General features: G+C 55.5%; 1 protein-coding gene across 1 annotated transcript in view; it reads right to left on the reverse strand.

The window, feature by feature from the left end:
* PTGFRN (prostaglandin F2 receptor inhibitor) overlaps positions 1 to 21,042 on the reverse strand; it is a 39,311-nt gene that overhangs the window by 14,647 nt on the left and 3,622 nt on the right. The window contains exons 4-7 of the mRNA XM_012730016.1: positions 19,417 to 19,830; positions 15,137 to 15,520; positions 4,744 to 5,169; positions 1,751 to 2,170 (exon numbers count right to left, since the gene is read on the reverse strand). Of these exons, the coding sequence (XP_012585470.1) occupies positions 1,751 to 2,170; positions 4,744 to 5,169; positions 15,137 to 15,520; positions 19,417 to 19,830 (1,644 nt within the window). The remainder of the gene's footprint in view (positions 1 to 1,750; positions 2,171 to 4,743; positions 5,170 to 15,136; positions 15,521 to 19,416; positions 19,831 to 21,042) is intronic.

Here is a 21,042-nt window from a genome sequence, read left to right on the forward strand (position 1 = left end):
TAAGCAGATAGGAGCCCTCCCTGGTGGCACAGCACTATGGAGCTATCCCCAGCCACTTCAGCACGAGTTCAATCCCCCGCCAGGGAGGTGACCCACATGGCACAGCAGACCTCTCCTGTCCCACCCTCTGCTCCTCTCAGCAGTGTACTTCGTTGATCTGCCTGTTCTGCTCCCCGCTGTCTCTGGTAACTCCTGTCAACCCCCACACCTCTGGCCTGTACCAAATCTTAAAAAAAAAAAAAAAAAAAACAGCCAAGAGATAGACAAGAAAAGAAGTCTGTGCTTCTTGGCTCTTTCTAAATCTAAGGGTTTAAGTCTATATTAATTCTTCATTCTGCTAAATGCTGAGCATAAACATGCCAGAAAATTATTTCATTATACTTTGTAAATGAAATAATATTTGTAAACAAAGTAATATTAATAGAAACATTTAAGGATCTAGCTTACTTTTAAGATACACAGTAATTATTCGATTCAACAACTATCGCATTGCATTCACTAGACTGATTCAATTCAGTCTGAAGTTTTTTATAGGTCCATATGCATTTACACATTCAGAAATTTCTGATGAGCCCAGGAGAGACCGAGTGAAAAGCTTCACTTCACACTGCTATTCTACATAAAGTTGAGGATCAAAAGCTTTTCAGTCATGTGTCAGAGCTGGTTAACAAATCACACAGACAAATATTTTTACTTGAGATAGGTAGTACCTGTAGCATTAAAAAAAAAGTCGACTTTTCCACCTTACAGTATCAAAACATTTTACTTACTGAAGAGAAAATCAATTCAGAATAGGTACAAAAATGCCCTTGTTTTAATTAACCTTCACATCTTAACAAACAGGGAGAACAGACGTATCATCCACGTCACAGCAGCTCTGGCGACTCAGCTAATTGACAGGAATAATTTTCTCACTTCAAAAGCCAGGTGAAGCAGGAGGCTGGGATATAGACATCCTTTGCGTGGAAACGCCAGTCTGAGAAGCTGGACCCAGAACATCACCTACTATATTCTGCCACCAGGACCCCAGCGAGTAAAGGCCATCACCTAGATACAACTGGGGTCTTAACGGAATCCCCCAATTCTGGCAAGTCATTTAGAACCCCCAGAGCCTCAGTACTTTGCTCTACCATGTTCCCTAGAGGATCTGAAACAGCTGAGTTTTGATTTATCTGTTTTAAAAAGATGGAAAATGAGGGTAATTATGTTCGCACACATTGCAGCAATGTTCATAATAGCCAAGAACCGGAAACATCCAAATGTCTATTAACTGATAAACGGATAAACAAAATGTGGTGTGTGCAAGCAATGGAATATTACTCAGCCCTTAAAAAGTACGGACACATGCTAGATACAGGACCTTTGGAACATGAGGTTAAACTGAATGAAGCCAGACATGAAGGCCACATGTTATCTTCCATTTATGTGACATTTCCAAAGTAGGAGTTTTATAGTGGCAAAGCACAGAAGTGACAGTTTGTGGGACAGGAGGATGGAGAAGGGGTCAGTTAAGTTAGGGCACAGGTTTCTACTGGGTGTGATGAAAATATCCTACAAATGATGAGGGTGATTGTCGCCCAATTCTGAATACAGTGAAAGGCCCTGAATTACATATTTTCATTGGCAAATTGCATGGCATGTGAATTACATCTGAGTCAAGCTGTTAAAAAAAAAAGAGAAGAAGGCTTTGGATCAAAACCCTAGGGTCTTTCTTAGCTTAATCTACACTTTGGTCGAGTTCTCTGCTCACCTGAGGTTTGGAAGTCGATCTCGATTGGGTTGGAGAGGCTGGTCGCCGCTTCTCGCCACAGGCTGCCCCTGACGGGGGACCAGGCGGTCACCATGCAACGGTACAGCCCCGCATCTGAGACCTGAGTCTGGTACATTCGATAGCGAAACTCATCTTCCTGCACTTTCTCTAGCACCACACCATCCACGCGCGATGCGTCTGTCCAGTTCTCCAGCTTGACCACAGAATCCTGGTCCAGGGAGATGATGTACTTGGTCTCGTTGGGGCTGGAGAGGTCCCCAACAGGCTTCTCGGCCGTGATGAGAACAGAGTAGCGCGGTGACTTAATATTCTTGGAAGACACTTTGCACGTCATCTCAAATGTATTTCCTGCCGCAAAGAACGGTTTTGGCTGCCTAGCCTTCACCACAAGCACGGAATCTGGAAAGAAGCACCAGAAAGAGGTGGTTGGCAACAGCAGGAGCTGATACGCAGGTGCCGCGGAAAGTCCCGTGTCAGGACAGAGGACTCCATTTGCAACTGCCACGCACCAGTACTTAAGGAATTCTGGAAACTCAAACAGAAAAACCACACAGATCTCTAAGCCAGCTGAACCCCCGCCCCTGGATAAAGCAGAGCCATCTAAGGAGATGTAATGGGTGCGAGGGAAGAAGAGATCCAGGGTGATGGAGGAAAGGGGTTTCAAGTCCTTGAGAAGTTTCACCCAGACCGAGAATTTGGAAGGCGACAGGTGCATTCAAGGATGTGGGAGGGGGCTTATTTTTAGGGGTGTGGAGAATACAAGGCGTAACACAGCACAGAGTCAGTCCCCAGGCGTGCCACCTGGCCCCCACCTGCCTGAGGCCCAGGGGTGCAGAGACAGGTTCGCAGAGGGGAAGTGAAGTCGAGACTTGGCCTTAAAACAACAAAACTGGGGCCCACTCTGGCGGCGCAGGGGTGAAAGTATGCAGCTACTTCAGCTTGAGTTCGATTCCCCCCAGAGGTGACCCACACGGTGCAGCAGACCTCTCCTGTCTCCCCACTGCTCCCCTCAGCAGTGCACTTCGCCAATCTGCCTGTTCTGCCCCCGACTCTCTCTGATGAAGCCTCTCACTGCGCCTGCACCTCTGGCCTGTACCCCAGTTCTGTATGCATAAATACATAAATTAAAAAAAAACAACAGAAACTAAGACATCTAAGAGCCCGTTCATAGGCCAGGGAAAGGTCAGGAAGGTAGGAAAGGTCAGGGAGGGAGGTGCGGAGACAGAGTGAGGGGAGCCCTGTGCCTGCGAGCCTGGCCCGTGGGGGCTGGTGTCTGCGAGGGCCTGAGGCTGAATGACAAGGGCTGGTCGCTGAGCCGGAGAATGTGGGTGGAAATTCTGTTTCTAGTGTTTCAAGGAAAATGAAAGCAGGGCCAGCAGCTGAGAGGGGGTGCGTGGGGGCGGGAGGTGCTGCGAGATAAGGCCGTTGCAATAATCATTTTGGAGAGCAGGGACGTCAACAGACGAAGGGAACGCAGAGGGAGTCGCGGGCAGAGTCTACTTCGCATAACCACCCGATTTGACACGAGGCCAGCCAGCGCACTCGAGTTATTTCTCTACGACATCAGCTCTGCAGAGCAGACAGGAGGCGGTGGAGCCCAGCTCGGGACTGGGGCGTGGTTCAGCCCGAACAGAGAGCGAAAGCAAAGTGAGGGAGCCAAGGGCGTGTGCCAGGGAGGGGCTGTGGCCGACGGGGACAGGAGCCAGCTGGGCAGGCTGGGTGATTCGCGGGCCCTGATCCCCAACACGTCTGAGGAGGGGAAGGTGCGATTAGCAACGACACAGGGCACGTGTGGGTGACAATGGTCGTGCGTGATGGAGACGTGGAGGAGGACACTGCAGGTCGCAAGGTGACGTCAGCCGGGGTGCGGGGAGCTGGAGGGCTGCTGGGCTCCACAGGGGCGCACTGGAGAGAAGGAGGTGTGTTAAGGAGCAGGAAAGCTTCTTTCAGCTTTCAGGAAAGGGGCCTGAGCATGGCGGGAAAGCCGAGCTCGAGGGAGACGTGATGGCCGGTCAGCCCGGTCCCCAGCCTGGCTGACGTGACAGCGTCAAGAGCCAGCGAGCAGACTGCACCCGTCTCATCAGGCCAGACGCCACGGCAGGGCTCAGGTCAGGACCCGCGAGAGCTCCTGCAAGAGCGGGCAGCGAGCTGCGGCCCGGAGCTGCCCGCGGGCAGGGAAGGTGCCCGGAGGGGCGACTGAGGAGAGGGCTGTGCAACCAGCAAGCGTCCTTGAAGAACGGAGAGGACCCGGGCCTCGCTGGGGTGGCCAGGGAGGAGATGGTTAGACCCGATGACAGGAGACTCCAGGCTGGCTGCTCCCAGAAGGGAGGGAGAAGAGTCCAGAAGCTACAATGTGGGTCAAGGTGGGCATCAGACCTGCTAGGTCTAGCTGCACAGGACGCACATCACCTGCCCTCAGGAGGGCGCTGAGGGAACGGGGTTCTCCTGCTGCAAGAAAGAAATGAACGGCCCAGGGCCAGGACATCTGGCTGCGCTCAGGGGTCCGTCTGGGCCTTGCAGATACAGCAGGGGGCGGCGAGTCAACAGCGGCTAGGACAGGCTGGGGACCAAGCTGTGACTCCCACGTCCTGGCCAGAGAGTGCCCCCTGCACTCGGAGGAGATGGACGGCGTCTGGAAGCACTCTCCCTGAGTGGAGGACTACTTCGGGGGGACAGGCACAGACACCTATGGCGCCCCCTTAATCGGGGGCACCTCACACGCCCTGCCTCCAGGGGAGCTCACCGACAGGGACACCGGCAAGGAGGGGCCCAAGGTCACCTGCAGAGCACGTGGCCATGGCTCACGCCACACAGCTCCCGGGCTCCCTCCGAGCAACAGTGACTCGAGCAAACATTCTTGGATGCCCGGCAGACATGGGCATACGTGGGGTGACCCAGCAGCTGAAAACGCGCAGCCGACGGCAGAAGCCACAACCAAGCCAACCCCGCTCCTGAACCCAAACAGCACCTACCTTCGGACGCCCAAAATATGTTGACGGGCTTGGAGATGACGTCCTTGCTCTTGGCCCAGCTGTTATTGCGCTGTCTGGTCCAGGCCGACACCACGCAGTAGTAATGGCCTCTGTCCTCCTCTGTCGTCCTTTGGATCCGGAAGCTGAACGTGTTCGTCTGCTCCTTGGAGAAGATGAAGTCTCCCTCCTGGGCCCGCTGCTTGCTCCTCTCGCCGTACCTCAGCGTCCAGTCCCCGTTCATGACCGCCAGCAGCTCGCTGGCCTCCACGTCGTCGCTGCGCGGGCTCCTCCTGTAATACCAGGCTACCGTGAAGCGCACGGTCCCCTCCGCAGCCCTGGGGCCCACCAGCCGACACTCCAGCTCCGTGAGGTCGTCGGAGAACTCGGGGAGCTTCGAGGCGTTGAGATACACCTGGTATTCCGGTTCTGAGCAAGAGGAGAGGGCGAGATCAATAAAAAAAGAAATCGGACAGAGCAAGGCACCGAGCCCGAGCTACCAGACTGACACGCAGGTCCCCCCCGACAACCACGTGCCTTCTCTCCCAGCCACGCGGGGGAGGTGACAGTCTTGCATGGCCCGCGAATATCTGGCGGGCGTCTTTTCGTGCAAAACTTGTAGAACACGCCCTCCCTGGGCCCCAAGGAGCCTCCCGAGGCCAGACGCCAGATGCCACCGGACAGCCTCGATCTTCCCATAGGGCTGAGGTTTGCTGTGTCTCCCCCAGACCTCGTAGAAGCTCGTGCCCACGCGCTATCAAGCTTTTCCCTGGAGTGCCAAGAACCACGGGCTTCCAGCGTCCCAGTGGAGCAGCCCTGGGAAGCCCCTCCCAGAGAACATTCCAGCACTCCAGGCCTATCAACACCCCATGGCCTGCACTCCTGCCACTCTTGCCCGGGCCCCAAATACAAGGCCCTCAGGCCACAGCCCCCACACACTCTTCTCCTCGTGTTACTGCCCCTTTAACTTTTTCCACTGAATCCGAGTTCCGTGGTCTTCAGCACCCCCACCCCATCCTCACACGACAGAGATGACTCCCTTTCTCCCCCACATGTGACTCTCTGGGGAGATCTACCAACCATGCCACCAGCCCTAGGAAGCCTGCCCTCTCGCGATCGCCCACTGCCGCACCTGGCCAGGCCCTCCCCGGGAGGGGGCCAGCCAGGCCTCTCCTGGCCTCCCGCTGCCCCGCCACTGTCAGAGTCCTGCTATTTTTCAGGACTCTCCATCCTCTGAGGCCCTTGTGCTGATACCCATTCCAGCAAGCCCACCTGCCTGTCCTCACTGGCCCTGAGGCTTCTGAATCCACCTGCCACTGTGGGGGGCCCTGTGGCCCCCTCTCCCTACCCCTGCTCCCTCCACATCACTCCTGATGGTCAGCCTGGTCCAGTGGCCATCTCTCCCCACTGTGGCGGCCTGTCCACAGTGACCCCCTTCTGGCCGCCCCCCCAACTTTCACCCACTCTCCAGCGCCACCGCTGAGCCCCTTCCCGAGTCCGCAGCGCATGACCCCTCCCTCTCTGTGTGCCCAGAGTCCTGCATGGACTCATGCACGGCAGTCACCCCCTCTTGTGCACACACCCCCTTCTCACTTGGAGATCTCAGCCCCAAGCTCCAAGCACAGCCTCGTATGCAGTAGGCACTCAATGCATGTTGGCGGCCTCGGAGAAAAGGCTTTCGGAAAAAGCTACACTTTTCTTTCGTTAACACTTTGCCTGCTAGGAGAAAAATAATTCCATCTCAGCAGAACTTTCCATTTGCCAGCCCTATCTTTATTCACACCACCTTGGCTCAAACAGCTCAGTCTTACTTAGCGTTGCTTTTATTTATGACTCATGCAGATTATAAACTGCTGAGGTCAAGGAACTGTTCTTTTGTGATTTACACTCCTCATGAAAAGTCCAACATCATGACTTCTCCGAGAATGATTCAGGGGGCTAGGAAATGGAAGGGACTTCAAACCCTCATTCCCTCAAATGCCATTTTCACAAGCATTTAATTGCAATGAGGTTGGACCCTGCAGCAGATGGAGGAAACCAGCGCCGCCCGTCTGGTCCTGCCCGGCCGTGGGAGCTCGCCCAGCCGTGACGTGGAAGCCACAGAGAAAGGCCACAGGCTGCCGGCGTGTCAGCCTTGGAGAGCACCCAGCAGGCACCCTGCCTCCCAGTCCCCTGGCGAGGGCTTCCCGCCTGCTGGGCATGGTGCTAACAGCAGCTCGCAAAGGCCACGGAAACTTATGTCTACCGTGAGCCGCAGGAGACACAGGCCCCAGCTAGGCCGCGTGCGAAGTCTCGGGCCCCTTTCTCCTGCTGGGGTGGGGCAGAGCAGCTCGGAGGCTGCAGGGCCTTCCCAGCACCCGCGGCGTGAACTGGCTCTGTACCCCAGGCCACGCTCACACCGCCCCGTCGGGACCAGGGGGCGAGCGGCCTCTTCGGACCACCCACAGCGGGAGGCCCTGTCACTTGTGAGCCCCGACTCCACTCCAAGCACAAGGTGGGAGCCCCATCACGTGAAGGGTGGACTAAGTGGACAAGCAGCTGAGCGCCAGCCCGAAGGGGGACTGCTGGGGCCGGGACCGCGGCCACGCTGGGTGTGAGCTCACTGTGTGCCTGGGCCACGCCTGGGCCACGCCTGGGCCACGCCTGGGCCTCTCTCGTGTCTCCTTATGAAGTCGGATACAATCACAGTACCTGCCGAGCTACCTGGGGGCTGAGAGTCAAAACAGACACGAAAGTGCCTGTGTATGGGTGTGTGCGTGTGTGTGGTTTTCAAGATTCTTCACGTCAGCAGAGACGCCTGCACACAGATATCTCTAAGCTAACACGGCCAGCGCCGCCTCCGACGTTCCAGCTGCTGCCCCGTCTCTCTCTGCCGCCGTCCACTCTCCCGCTGCCCCTGCTTGGAGGTGCCCCGTCCTTCCGTCCCTAGCCCCAGGACTCCTGCCGCTCACGCTTCCTGCCTCCTTCGTGAGTCTCCCATCTCTCCCCGCCTGCGCCTTGCAGTAGGCACCATAACGTTTGTAAATAGAGGTGAAATTGCCAGCACCCTCTTGGCCTCCTGTCCAGACCGAGGAGACTCCGAGCAGCCTCGAGGCTGACACAGCTGCTCCACAGGCCTCCCACGGCTTCTCTGGCCCAGAGTCCAGAACACACTGCCAGCTGGGCCCGCAGGCCCAGGGTGGGGGCTCGGCCTCTGAGCAGCCTCACCGCCCACCAGGACACCCCGACCTCAGTTCCCTGCTCCCCTTCTCTGCTTCTGGGCTTTCTGCCTCCCTTCTGCCATCCGCCGGCCTCACACCCGGACACCTACTCAACCAGGCGTCCCATGAAAGACTGAACAGACTCCCCGTTCTCCTCCCTCCTCTACCCACATGGATCTGATTAAAAACCCTTGTATCAAGTGCAGAAAAAACATGCGGCCATTTCAGCACGTGCATTAGTTCCAGGAAGTCCAGCTTAGCAGGCGAGTGCCATGTCTTCCCCGGCTGGCCTCCTGCTGGCTATTAAAACTCAATCTTAGGTCCCCAATGAGGGCCTCGGTGTAAACACAAACAAAACAAGTGGATTTTGAACTTGCAAGTGATTTACAAGGCTGTTCAAAGGCCACGCAAAATAGCCACCAGCCCGACAGGCAGTGGGTCGGTGGAGTCTTAGCTCGCTTTAGTTTAGGTGCAGGGGTGGAAATCGTCCCTCCAAGCTATTTTACGATTGTAGAGACGTTCACAGAGGCTGGGCCCGTCCGTCCCTCGAGGGCCATCACATGCCGTCCTTTCGCAAGAGCCTCCTGCTTTCCAGACAAGGCCTCCTTTGAACTCACCTGGGACCTGACACCTCTGCTTCTTATTCTGCAAGCGTTCACAGAGACGCTACCACCTGTCAGGCTCTGCAAGGATTTTATTTGAATGCCGCCTTGAACTTTGGTTATTTGAACGGGTGAACTCTGGACCTTCTGGAGGGCCCTTCCCAGGGTCAGGGTCTACCTGACCCTGCATTTGCATGGCTGAGCCTGCAACGCCTTGTACACACACTCCATTACCATACTTGCTGAATTGGACTAAATTTAATATTTTGCATAAAAATGCTCATTTTTGGAATACGCATTCCACTCCTGATTACCGCTGTTCTGCTTGCTCTCATCAAGAAATCAGCCAAGAACGCTATGGCGGTTGTTTAAAAGATGCTTATCAGTTGGATGCATACGAAAGTATTTAATAGCAAAATGACATGATGTCTAGGATGTGCTGTAAATTCTTCCAGGAGAGGGAGGGAGAGAGGGAGAGCAAGAGGGAGCGGGAATGTGTGTGTGTGTGTGTGTGTGTGTGTGTGTGTCTGGGGAGGAAGAAAGCTGCCATAGAATTGGGAAAACACTGATGATTGTTGAAGCTGGTGGTTCTTTCTACTTTTGTGTCAATTTCTATTTCAAAAATTAAAGGCAGACAAACAGCCCACCCACACCACAAGCACCTTCACAGAATGCCGAAGCCAGTCAGCCTGAGCATGAGGTTGTCCAGGTTCTCAGAGGCCAGGGTCTCCCCCATTTGGCCCCCAGGGCTCGTCTGCCAGTACCCCTCTCCTTCCTGAAGCCACAGCCTGCAATCGCGACCTTCGACCCAAGAAAGACTTTGTTACTTGAGTACGGGCTGGTAAACGCCTTTCCTACAACTTTCAAAATAATGAAATGCTTTCCGCATCAATGGTAACTTGTAAAAACAGGTATTTTGTGCCTACTGAGTACAGGGGCCTGAACTGGAAGTTTGCGTAGCTTCGTTCCTTTTAACTCTCACAGCTCTCCTATAAGCAAGGTATCATTACCCCCATTTCATAGTGATAACAACCGGCATTTATCAAGGGCTTTCTAGAAGCCAGATACTGTGCAATATACACTTCCCTGGCATGGTTGCTTAGTCTTTGTTACCTTATGCGATAAGGTGCTATTTTCATACACGATTCCTAAATGAAAACAAAGCCCAGAGGAGCTCAGTTCCAAGACGAAGGTCTTGCACGGAGCATGTGAGCAGAATGCTAGGCGAGGCTTTGGCTCTGTGACCTGGCTTCATAAGCACCAAAGAGCACCAACTCATTCCACACCCAGCTAGTAAGGTTTCTCAGAGGCTCCCGTGTCCCAGTGCGAGGATAAGAGTTGAGGCGCTAATCCTGAACTGTGCACCACGAGGCCACGGTCTAACCCCACTCTGAGCTTAGTTAACTCGTACAGAGCTAGTTAGGTGAACGGGCTGAGCACATAAGTCAAGAACGGGCTGATGGAGGTTGAACTTTGTTGAATCAGGCAAGTGATTCTGGAGGCGGCTGAGCGGGTGGACTGATTGTTGGAGTTTCACAATCCAGCTCTCTATAACAAAACTCTCTAATACTTAAATAAAGAAGGAGCTGCTGTCTGGGGGCACGCTTTCCCCCACCTTAGAGAACTGTTGTTCTGAGGCTTGCACAGTGGTAGCCATTGTGAGCAGTGAAGATAACATCACTTGATGGAGCACTCATGTGCTTCAGTCTCACTCCGTCCTCCCAGGAGAGGAGAGTAAGTCCCCAGATCGGGAGGCTGGGACAGAAGGTACAATCCAGCCCTTTCTCCTGGGGAGCAGCTGTTATCAGGACACACACACTGCTGTGTCTCACGCAGGTAAGACCTGGGTGGGGACATTGAGTTGCAGACCTGAAACTTTTGTTACACACCAAGGTGACTGCAATACAATTTTTAAATGGAACTTAATGGGGAAGAGGATGTTCTATATGGACACCCCGCACACACCCATAAATCACCATCACCACCACCGTGACAGTGTGTTGGTCACTGAAGGTGTCCAAGACGGGGTTGAACACCTTACATACATTAAACCAGGAAAGTCAAAGCCCAGAAATCTTAAGCAACACACCCGAGATAACGTACCTAGGAGGTGGAGGGCCGTGGGAAGCCAGACTCAGCGCTCACACACGTGCTCTCCTGCCTTCAGATAATCCCGGACAGACAGTGATAGCTGCTGCCCATAAAATTCTGCAGATCTAAATTTGAGCTCCTATAGATGGCACAGAACTCTGAAGTCTCCACCAAGTACTTAGCAGATTAACAGCTCCTTTTAAAGAAAAAATAATTACCTTCGTAGCTGGCACGCTGCTAGAAGAGGGGACAGTGAGCCGGCCTCTGGTGGGGGAGAATGCAAATCAGGTTCCTAAGCCTGGAGGCAGAACTCAGCTGGGCCTCCTCCTCTCCTGCACCCAAAGCCCGTGGAACCCTCTCTAATTAACACCACACAAGCCTGGGACTGTGAGCAGAGAACTCAACCATGAACTGATTAGTATCCAGCCCTTGCCAAAGGCTCATTTAAGACATCTGATAGCAGAGCGAGATGGCTTAATATGCAGATTAGCCAGCCAGGCCTCCAGACTCTCCATCACTTCAGCCATCTACGAAACTGGATCAACACAAAGCAACATTTATCCCCCACAGTCCTACAGCTTCGTGTAGAAACTCCTTCACACACTATAGATTTATGTTCTCAGCTTTTACAGAGAGTAGACATAGGAAAGATCCATTTAAACAATCATGTAGAGCCTTTTGGAAAAGAACAGTCGAAAGCACTGTCCACTACACAGGTCCCTGAAACAAAAAGCACATGATATGTTCAGAGCCAAAACAAAGTTGGTGTTTTTGAAAGTTTCTTTTCCTTCACAAGAGGAGAAGGGTATAGTCACATCCTTTTTTTGGCCTCAACTCTTCAAAATTCCAAGGGCAGATTCAGTGTTCAAAGGCAGCAACTAATTCACCCAACACCTTGCAAAATCTATTCTTTGATTTTTCATTTTTACCCTTTTTGATCTTAATGTTATTTTAGTCTGCTGCTTTAAAATGTGCTTCATTTTTGAAGCCAACTTAAATCTTTTTTCCCCTGCAAAAAATAGGACATAAATTCTAAGCAAAAGAGACTTTTTCTTACACTCCAAAAAATCATCATGGCCCTCCCAGATGGTACACGTGTTCTTAGGCATGCCAAGAAAAAGTCCACACAGAATTTACATGATTGCCTGGTCCCTGGCTAACACACTGGAACATGGGAAGACCCCAAGTCACCATCAACCTCTCCCCTTCTCGGTGCACCAACCCCAAACAATTAAAGACCAGGATTGCCCAGGCTTTGCACTGTGAGCCCCAGAGCTTCAGGAGAGAAGCTGATTCCCAAAGTCAAAAAGGTTTGTATATAAGCTGACGGGACTTAAGTCAGACCTGACCCTGGGCCAGCAGTCTCTCTCAGTCATCCTAAACATTTTTTTTAAAAGATTTATTTTATTTATTTATGCACACAAGAGCTGGGGAGCAGAACAGGTGGATCTACTGAGATACACTACTGAGGGGGGCAGCGAGGAGACAGGAGAGGTCTGCTGCGCCCTGTGGGTCCCTCCCTGGCCGGGAGGCGAACTCAGGCCCCAGTGGCTGCGGATAGCTTCACAGCACTGAGACTTAGCTCCTTGTGCACCTACACAGGCCCCCTAAACATTTATTTTTAAACAAAGGAAACAAGTATTAACCACTGTGATAGTCTCTTTTCCAGAAATGAGGACGGCATTTCCTGCCCATGGGCCTGTTGGCATGTGACTACCTTCTTTCCCACGAAGACAGGTCTCCTCGACCCCCTCCTACTCAGGCAGACGGGTGATGGCATCCACGGGTGATGGCATCCACGAATGCCCAGGGGTCTCTGTCCACTGGCTGGGCACCTCCACTTGCTGCTGCTGGGAAGCTGGCCACCCAGGCGGTGGTGTGGCCGCCTTCAGCACAACGTGCTGTGGGGCCCAAGCCCCACAGAGAGGGCCTGGACAGTGTGTGACTATGTGGGGACAGGGAGGTCCGGGTGCAGGGGACACACGCATGAGAGCACTTACCGGGAGGGGGAGTACCACCCTAACACTGCCTGCAGTCCTGTGCCCATCGGAGGCGAATCCCAGAAGTTCCTCCCTAATTCCTCACCCTCAAAACCAGAAGAAAAAGCGAAACAACAGTGGCTCTCAGATAGGCGAGAATGTAGAACCCAACTGCAGGGCTGCTGAGGGGTTGCATACCGGACGCATATGCTCAGCACACAGTAAGTATTTGATAACCGGTAATTAGTACTTTGAATGTGTCAAGTGGCAAAGCTGAGCGTTCTGTGTGGCACCTGCGGAGGAAACCAGCTTTCTCAAGAACTCTTGTGACAACATTCCACGCCACGCGCCATGAGCCAGCCCGTGTAAGGAGCATGCTGGGAAGTCACCTGTCTTCCTCTCTTTCTGGGCACCTCCCAGTTACCTGCAAGAGCCCCAGTGGCACGTGACACAGTATCCACACGTGACTGGCCCATGGCGAAACACGCCCACATCATCCTACTCGCCACACGGGCCCCGCATTACTGAGGAGCTGGAGAAAGTTCTCGCTGTACTGATGCCGACTGGCCTCAGGCCAGGCGTCCGAGCAGCTGGAAAGGCATGAGTCATAGGCACGGGAAGGACAGGGAGATTTACGAGGAAGCGAGCAAAGAACACAGCTGGTTAATGTACCACTCCCAGGGCTGTGTGCAAATATCCTTGCGGTGTCTACAAGTTGAAGATTAATTATTATTATTACTTTTGCGATGCTTGCATATGTATTGCGATGCTCTGCAATCAGCGGCGCACAGCGTTTATTGAGCACCACTGCATACGAAGTGCTGTTGTTACTAGCTGGGACTTGCCGACCAGGGCCAGCCCCCTGCTGGGTAACAAAGGTCAGGGCCCTGGGGCTCATCTCTGAACCTCGGCCTGCAAGCCATCAAGTCGTCATCGCTTCTTTCTCCCGATTCTCTGGAGGACACAGCCACCGACCAATCCCTTCCAGCTAAAGGCACTCCCTCCCTCCCAGAGCTCCCTGCCTGCCTCCTGCCAGCCCCTGCATCTCCCTCCGGGCACGCAGGGATCGATGTGGGAGCACTTCAAAGGGGCACTCAAACTGGAATGCAGACAGCACTTTCTTAAAAAAAATTCACTTGCTCTGATTCCACGCTGGAGGGGGCGGGGAGGGCTTGACAGTGCCACACAGGGCTCCGAGGATCAGACTGGAGAGACAAATGCAGCTCCAGAGATGAAAAATCTTTTCTGGGGCTGACAACATCTGTTTTATTTTGAAGGTTGCTAAGGAGCACCCGAGCCGGGCCCACATTGTTCCAGTCCAGCACTTCACAGCGAGGCCCACGCGGGCTCAGGAACAGGAATAAACGCTGGCCAGACCGACCCCGCTCCCATGACTTTCCAGTTGTCCAGGAGCCACTCAGCTCGCAGGGATGACGGACACGCTGCCTCGTCTCACTCTGAGTGGGAGGCACCCCGCCTCTGCTGCTCGCCTACGCCCTTCTCCCTGCCCCCACCTCAGTGCCAACTGCCCACCTTTGCCAAGCAGAGGCTTCCTGAGAGCAGAGGGGATGTGTCGCCACCCCCAAGATAAGACTGCCGTGCACAGACAGAGGAGAGCTAAGACTGAGTCGGGGGCGTCACGCGAAGGAATGACGGCCCAGCGTCTCTAGCACAGACACCTCCTCGTAACCCATCGCCCATGTCTCCGGCTCAGGACAGCCCAGGACAGTAGAAGCTCACAACAGGAGGGACTCCAGCAGGCCCGGCCACCTTTACAGTAACAGGGGGGGACACCCTCCCCCCCATCCTGCCCGAGTGTCTTTGTGTCTAATTATAAGACAGTAGCGAAGATTAGAAGCCAGCCCGGGGGGCAAGCGTGCGCACAGAAGCAGAGAAGAGAATGGAAACACAGGCCCCGGCAGCGGTCTCCCCGGGCAGCCCAGGTTATAAAAGGAGTCAGTGAGAGGAGCGAGGCTACTGGCCCCCGAGAGCCTGGCCAGCAAGAGGCCCCTGCTGCACGGGACAGGCACCAGAAATGAAATGGTTTTCGGATTCTAGTGCATTCGGTGGAAAAAAGTGGGTCCTGTTAACTGAGGGTCCCCGTCCCGTGCTGGGCTTCAGCGAAGCTGCGGCTGGGCCAGAGCACCCAGGAGTCCAGGGCCGGAAAGGGCAGTGCCAGCTTCTCCCTCCAACCAAGATCCATTTCAGTCACTCAGCAGCGCCCTGACCTGGCCAGTCCCCATGACGAAAGGAAACTAGATCCCCTCAAACGAGGGTGCTGAGACACTGCAGCCGCTCACCTGAACATCCCCCTGGCCTGCCAGATTCTACTGCAGCCAGTCTTGCTTCCCTGCCCCCCCCACCCCCAAAGTGGGGTCCATGCAGGCTGAAGTAGACTTATCCTCCTAGGAAGAAAACCAAAATAATGCAAAACACACAGCAGTGCCCACTCGTCACAGGGTCCCAGGAGGGAGGGAGCCAGGGAGGCCGAGCGCCATCGCCACCCCACCCCCGAGCCACTCACCGAGCCAGGCCACGTCCACACCGGCGGGGGCAGACACGGCCTCTGCCACCTTGTGCCAGCTCCTGTTGTGGCCCGGGGCCCAGAGCGCCACGTGGCAGAAGTAGTAGCCAGCGTTTTCCTTGCTCACGTCTCGCACCAGTAAGTGGTAGGAGCGTGCGTCCGTGTGGCTCAAAGCCACGTGAGGAGAGCTGTGTACCAGGGAGTCCCGGTCCAGCCGCGCCAGCAGGCGGGCCCCCCCCGGCGGGGTGCCGTCGGGCGTCCTCCTGAAGGACCAGGCCACCTCGGGCCGGACCTCGTCTGCGCGGTCCGTCGTGATGTTGCAGGTCAGGTCCAGCTCCTTGCCTTCAGCGACAGACACGTTCCTAGGCACCGCTGCCTGCAGGACTTGAAAGTTAAAAGCAAATACAGGTCCGTGATCTGGATTGCCTCTGCCCTTCGCGCCTCCTCCCCCTCTCGGCCCGCTCCTTTCGGGCGCCATTTACCGAAAGTGCTTGGAATTTTTTTTTTATTGGCTAAATTAATACAACACACCGCATTTCTTTTCACGAAAACACAGCAGCGAACATTGATATATACGTAAAAGGGGCCATTCTGTGCGTTTTATTAACTACTAACCGTCAAAACAAACCAATTATTGGGCCTTCCGGGTGGCCTAGGGGTTAATTCTCAGTGGTCATTTCACCCCTGCAGACTGAGTTCGACCCCCCGCCAGGGAGTGACCCACAGGGCACAGCAGCAGAACGCTCCTGACCGCCCGCTGCTCCCCTCAGCAGTGCACTTCGTCAGTCGCCTGTTCTGCTCCCCACTCTGTCTCTGGTGAATCCTCTTACCCCCACACCTCTGGCCTGTACCCAAGCTCTTCTATGCAAAACATAAATTTAAAAAAAAAAGGAATATTCATTATCACTGGGTACTAAGAGCTGTTTTACTGACAAGACACTGAGCACAGAGGAGTTAAGTAACTTCCCCAGAACACACAGCTAATGTGTGGCAGAGCTGGGATGCGCACCCAGGCAGTCTGCTTGTAAGTGTTACACCATCACCTGGGAAGAAGTCAGCAGAACAGAAGGAAATTACACTTTTCCCCAAGTACATGCTCTTGGGTGACCTTGCTGGGAGAGTTAACTCAGTTCTGACTGGTGCGAACCGTCTGTTAGGGGCCAACTGCAGGAGATGGGATGACGTCACCTTATGGGAAAAGAGGGGCATCCCAAGCAGGGGGTCCCCCAGATGGCGTTCCTTCCCGGGGCTGCAAGGCACACGTCCTCACGCAGCACGGACCCCACCAGACAGACCCGCCCTGAAGTCAAGCAGAAGGCATCCGCGCTGCGCCGAGACACAACTGTCCTCTCGGCAGCGAGAGTGCAAGAAGCAGCGGAGCTCAGGAGAAGCCCTCGAGTATCTGGTGTCACCGTCCCGGGACTCCACATTCTCCTGTCAAAACTTTTTACATGGAAACGTTTGACTTTATTCAGAGGCTCTTCAAAAAAGAAATGGAACATCTGTAATCAAAGTAGAAAGGCATCCAGCTCATGGCTGCGGGAACCAGAGCTCGGATGATACAGGCCAAGGCCTCCCGGGGTCCACGTGGAGCCGGGGTGCATCGTGCAGAACAGACCTGAGCCCAGAGCCCAGGCCTCCGAGGCAAATTATTTTCACGTGACTATTTCTAAGGCCTGACCACATTCTAAACAAGTGATTAGGACAAGGCCAGGATCCACCTTGAAGAGGACAGAAGCTGAGGTTGGCCTGGGGTTAGGAAAAGGAGCTTAGAAGTCTTCACTGCTCACCTGCACCTCCCTCCCCGGATTCCCTCTCCTCCTTCAGCCTTTGAAAGGGGAGAAAGTTAATTTGACGGCATCTTTGGAGAGGACACAGAGCGCTGGGCCCGACCCGTGGCTTCCACGCGGGATGCTCATGGCCAGGAGACGGGGACACCACTGCAGCCCCTCGGTGCCGGCCACCGGTCACTGCCCACTGGCCACGGGAAGTAAAGAAGGCTCAGGATGGAGGCAGGTGCATGCGAGGTGGGCTGAGGAAAACCAAGTCTCAGATCTAGAAACACTGCTGGACATGTCCCTTTCACTGCCTCGGTGGCCTGGCAATGGGCGTCACTTCTGGGAGGCAGGATGGAGCAGGCTGCAGGGGTGAGAAGCACCAGATCTAAGCAAGAAGGGGCCTCAGACATCCCAGAGGGGGTGCGGGCCTGCGCTGGTGGGCACCAGAGTCCGGACATGATGGGTGTAAATTAGACACCAACCAGACTACTCCTCACACAGGGGACATGGTCACAGAGGGACAAGACCCTGCTCGAAGTTCACAGTGCCATCTGGGCAGCACTAACATGGCAGTGGGGAGCTCGTGTTTATCTTCACTAACCTCCATCTAAAATATAAAAGCTCCCTCTCACCCAAACAGCACAGCGGTGAGCTTTATCTGCCCCTGGTTCGAAGACCCCCATGGAAATCACAGCTCATGTCACATGCTAGCTATTTCACATTGCCGCAGATATCTTGAAATATCATTTTCATTCACCACCACTTAGAAATTACAGTAGTTAGGCCTGCCATGATCTTATTATTGAATGCATTCATAAGGCAAAGTACTAGGTGATAAATTTGTTTTCAAAAATAGTCTGACAACCACTGCAAAGTGTTGCCTTCCTTTGTCATCCTGCATTTGTCTGTTAGGAATTAAAACATGGAAATTCTGACAAAGAGTCTGGCGTGGTCAATAAAATCCATGGCACAAAAAGATGAGCCCCTGGGCCCAGGTGGAAGTCAGACACCAATGGGTTCAGGTGGCAGAACAGTACATGCTGGGGTTTCCACGTAGCAGAATAAGAAGCCCCTGTGGAGAGGCAGGGTGTCCCTGCACCAGAGGGTAACTTGCTGCAAATCTCCAAGTTTTAACCCTTCTGCCTGACGATAACCGTCGTTTGAGGCGAGCGCCCCATTGGGGGTTTCTCGGGACAGAGAACAGGTAGATCCTTCTGGACAGGAAGGTGACCTGAGTCCACTCGGAAAGCAGGTTCAGCAGCCAGGGCAAAGGGCCACTGTGCAGGCAGCCCCTCCCCTCAGCCCCTCAGCAGGAACCCCACCTCCGGAGGGGATCTGTGCCGAGGCCCCAAGCTCTGCCCCCCACCTCACCGAAGCCAGCTCCGTGGGGTGGGGTAACCAGAGTCGGGTGCCGGGACAGTGCAGGAAAAGTACTTCCCACGGGCACATTTCCTGCTTCCCTTCAAGCCGAGCAGAGAGCTTCAAGCAGATCTACCCTGAGGCCCGGGGTTCCCAGATAATCAAGCCACAGGGCAAAGTGTGATGCGAACACGTCTGATTCCCAGAGAACCAAGCACATCCGCCCTGCCGAGAGCGACATCACCCCGAGATCGTCCCTTCATGCCTGGTATCTGGCAAGGCCAGAGCACACGGGGCGGGGAGCCACGTTCAGGCCCCTCTGAGCCCAAAGCCCAGCACAGAATGGGGGTGAGAGCAGCAGGGTCTCTAGGGTCTTGCTGGAAGTCAGTGATGGCTGGTTGTTCTGGCATATTTTTCTTTTCTTTTTATGGATTTTCTAAAATGCATTTTGTGTTTTCTTAATTGCTTCTGTAGTCAGAGGAGGCAAGGCTCCTCATTGGTTAAAAAGGCTGGCTCAGAAGTGACAGGACAAAGGCCTGCCTGCACAGAGGCCCAGGGCTGGGCGCTGCCAGGGGGCAGTGGGCGACACGCAGGAATGCAGAAGAGGCCCACCAGAGGCCCCATCTGGCAGGTGCATCTGAGGGGACCTTAGGCACACCCAGAGTATCCAAGCAAAAGGAGAGCTTTTGGGGGGTGGGGTGAGGTGGGGGGGGAGGGAAGAGGCAGACACACCCTAACTGTTGTGGGGAAGGGCAGATGGAGAGATTCCAGGAACACCAGACAAGATAAAGGAAAGGGAACGGGCATGGGGTGGGGGGGCAGGGCAGCGGCATCCCCAAAGCCCCCCAGTCTCCAGGCTGGACTTCATTCTGGCAGGGGACTTCATCTTTTGCAAAAAAAAAATCTACCTTGCACAGATAGGTGACCGCAGCTGCCATGGGCGTGAACTCAGGTGCAAGGCAGCTGCAGGGTGAAATGCCAGGCCACAGCACAAAGCAAATGTGCCCTCAGCCAAACCACCAACCCGCCTCCAGCCCCGCGCCCAGCCCCACCGCCGGTGGTGGTTCCCATCAGGAAAGAACGCGGCCGGCCCGCTGCGGACGCCACCGGCCCAAGAAGGACGGGCCGGCCCGTGCGGCTCACCTGTCGGCTGGATCACCACGGTGGCCACCTCCACGGCCTTCTCCTGGATCTCCTGCCAGCTGCCCTGCTCTGCGATCCACTCGCTGACGACGCACCGGTAGGAGCCCTGGTCGGCGGACAGCGCGCGGGACACGGCGAGGCGGTAGCCGTCGCTGCCCACCGTGTCCAGACGCAGGTCGCCCGCATGGTAGCGCTGCTCGTAGCCGGGGCCGGGCCGGAACCTGCCCTCGTGCGTCAGGGCCAGCACGCTCCGCCGGTCCGGGCCGCGCCGCTGCTCCCACAGCAGCGCCAGGTGCGTGTGTAGCGGGCACGCGCTGGACGCTGAGCAGCGCAGCTCGAAGGGCTCACCCTCCCGCAGGCTCAGGCCGAGCGGCGGCTGCGGCGGGGCCGCCAGGCGCAGGGCGTCGGCCAGCACTGGGGGGAAACACGAGTCAGCAGACTGCACCCTCCCGGGCTGCAAGCTCCCAGAGCAAGCCGCTGGGCGCCCACAGGCTGTCCAGTCCGGGCAGTTTCCTCCCCCACCCGCTTCTAATCCCAGGCGGGCATGTGTCCCCACGTAAGAGGCCTCATGAGACCCTCTGCGGGACTGGGTGGTTGAACACCCCTTGGGGTGCCGTGCGGGGTGCCCTTAAGCAAGTGACTTCTCCCCTTTGGCCTCCGAGATGGCAGCCACCTGCCTCAGGGAGGGGCCCGCATGCTCCAGGTGCTCTGAAGGGGACGGGTGGCCAGTGCAGGAGGCGCAGTCCCGGCCGTGCCAGCTGCCGGTCACCTGCGCCTTCATTAGACACCGGGCGAGAAGGACCCGGCGGAGTTAAAGCAGCTGGGCCCACGTGCAAAAGCATGACATGAGCTTTCTGAGCCCTGAGGCCCTTGAGAGGCCCAGAGAGGCCCAGGAGAGCAGAGGGCCTCCGTGAGGGCCTGGTGGACAGCCAGGCTCCCACCGTCCGGGAAGAGGGGGCCGAGGAAGTGGGGGTGAGCGCTGTTCAGGAAGGGAAGCAGTAAGGGGAGGGGCGGCCTCCCCAAGGGGCAGGCACCATGACGCACCATCGTCATCTCTGGGTTTTCCCACGAGCCCAGTCCCGGAAGCTAACTCGGTCCTTGAGAAAAGGCTACTCCAGACGACAGAAGCAGCTATGCACCTTCACCAGGACACACCCAGGCCCAGCGCCACGGCAGCGTGGCCACGGCAGCGTGGCCACGGCAGCATGGCCACGGCAGAATGCACGTGGCCTCCAGCACATACGTCAGCCTATGGGCCCACGGCGTGGCTCGGGGCAGGAATGAGCAGTTTCAGGACCCAAGAAGCTGAGGCCCAGAGACTCCCCTGGGCAACCAGCCATCGTCTTCACGGCCATCCTGTTGCTCCCGGCCCTACGAGGGCCCCGCCCTGCGCTGCCTTCCCAAGGCTGGGGAGAAACGGAGAGCAGGGGCCTGGGGGAAGGGCGCCACTCCCCTCCCCCAGGGAAGACCGGGCACTGCCTCTGGCAGGTGGAATGTGCTTGAGGACTGTCCAGTCAGCGCCTCATTTAACCGCATGCAAGAGGACAAAGATCTTCCAGGACCTCCTCTGGCGAAACGTACTTGGGTGGTGCAGTAAAAGAAAGAGGCCGGGCCCTCCCTGGTGGC

This window comes from Condylura cristata, unplaced genomic scaffold (assembly GCF_000260355.1).
Source record: "Condylura cristata isolate star-nosed mole 26May11 unplaced genomic scaffold, ConCri1.0 scaffold00026, whole genome shotgun sequence".
In the NCBI taxonomy this organism is placed as follows: Eukaryota; Metazoa; Chordata; class Mammalia; order Eulipotyphla; family Talpidae; genus Condylura; species Condylura cristata.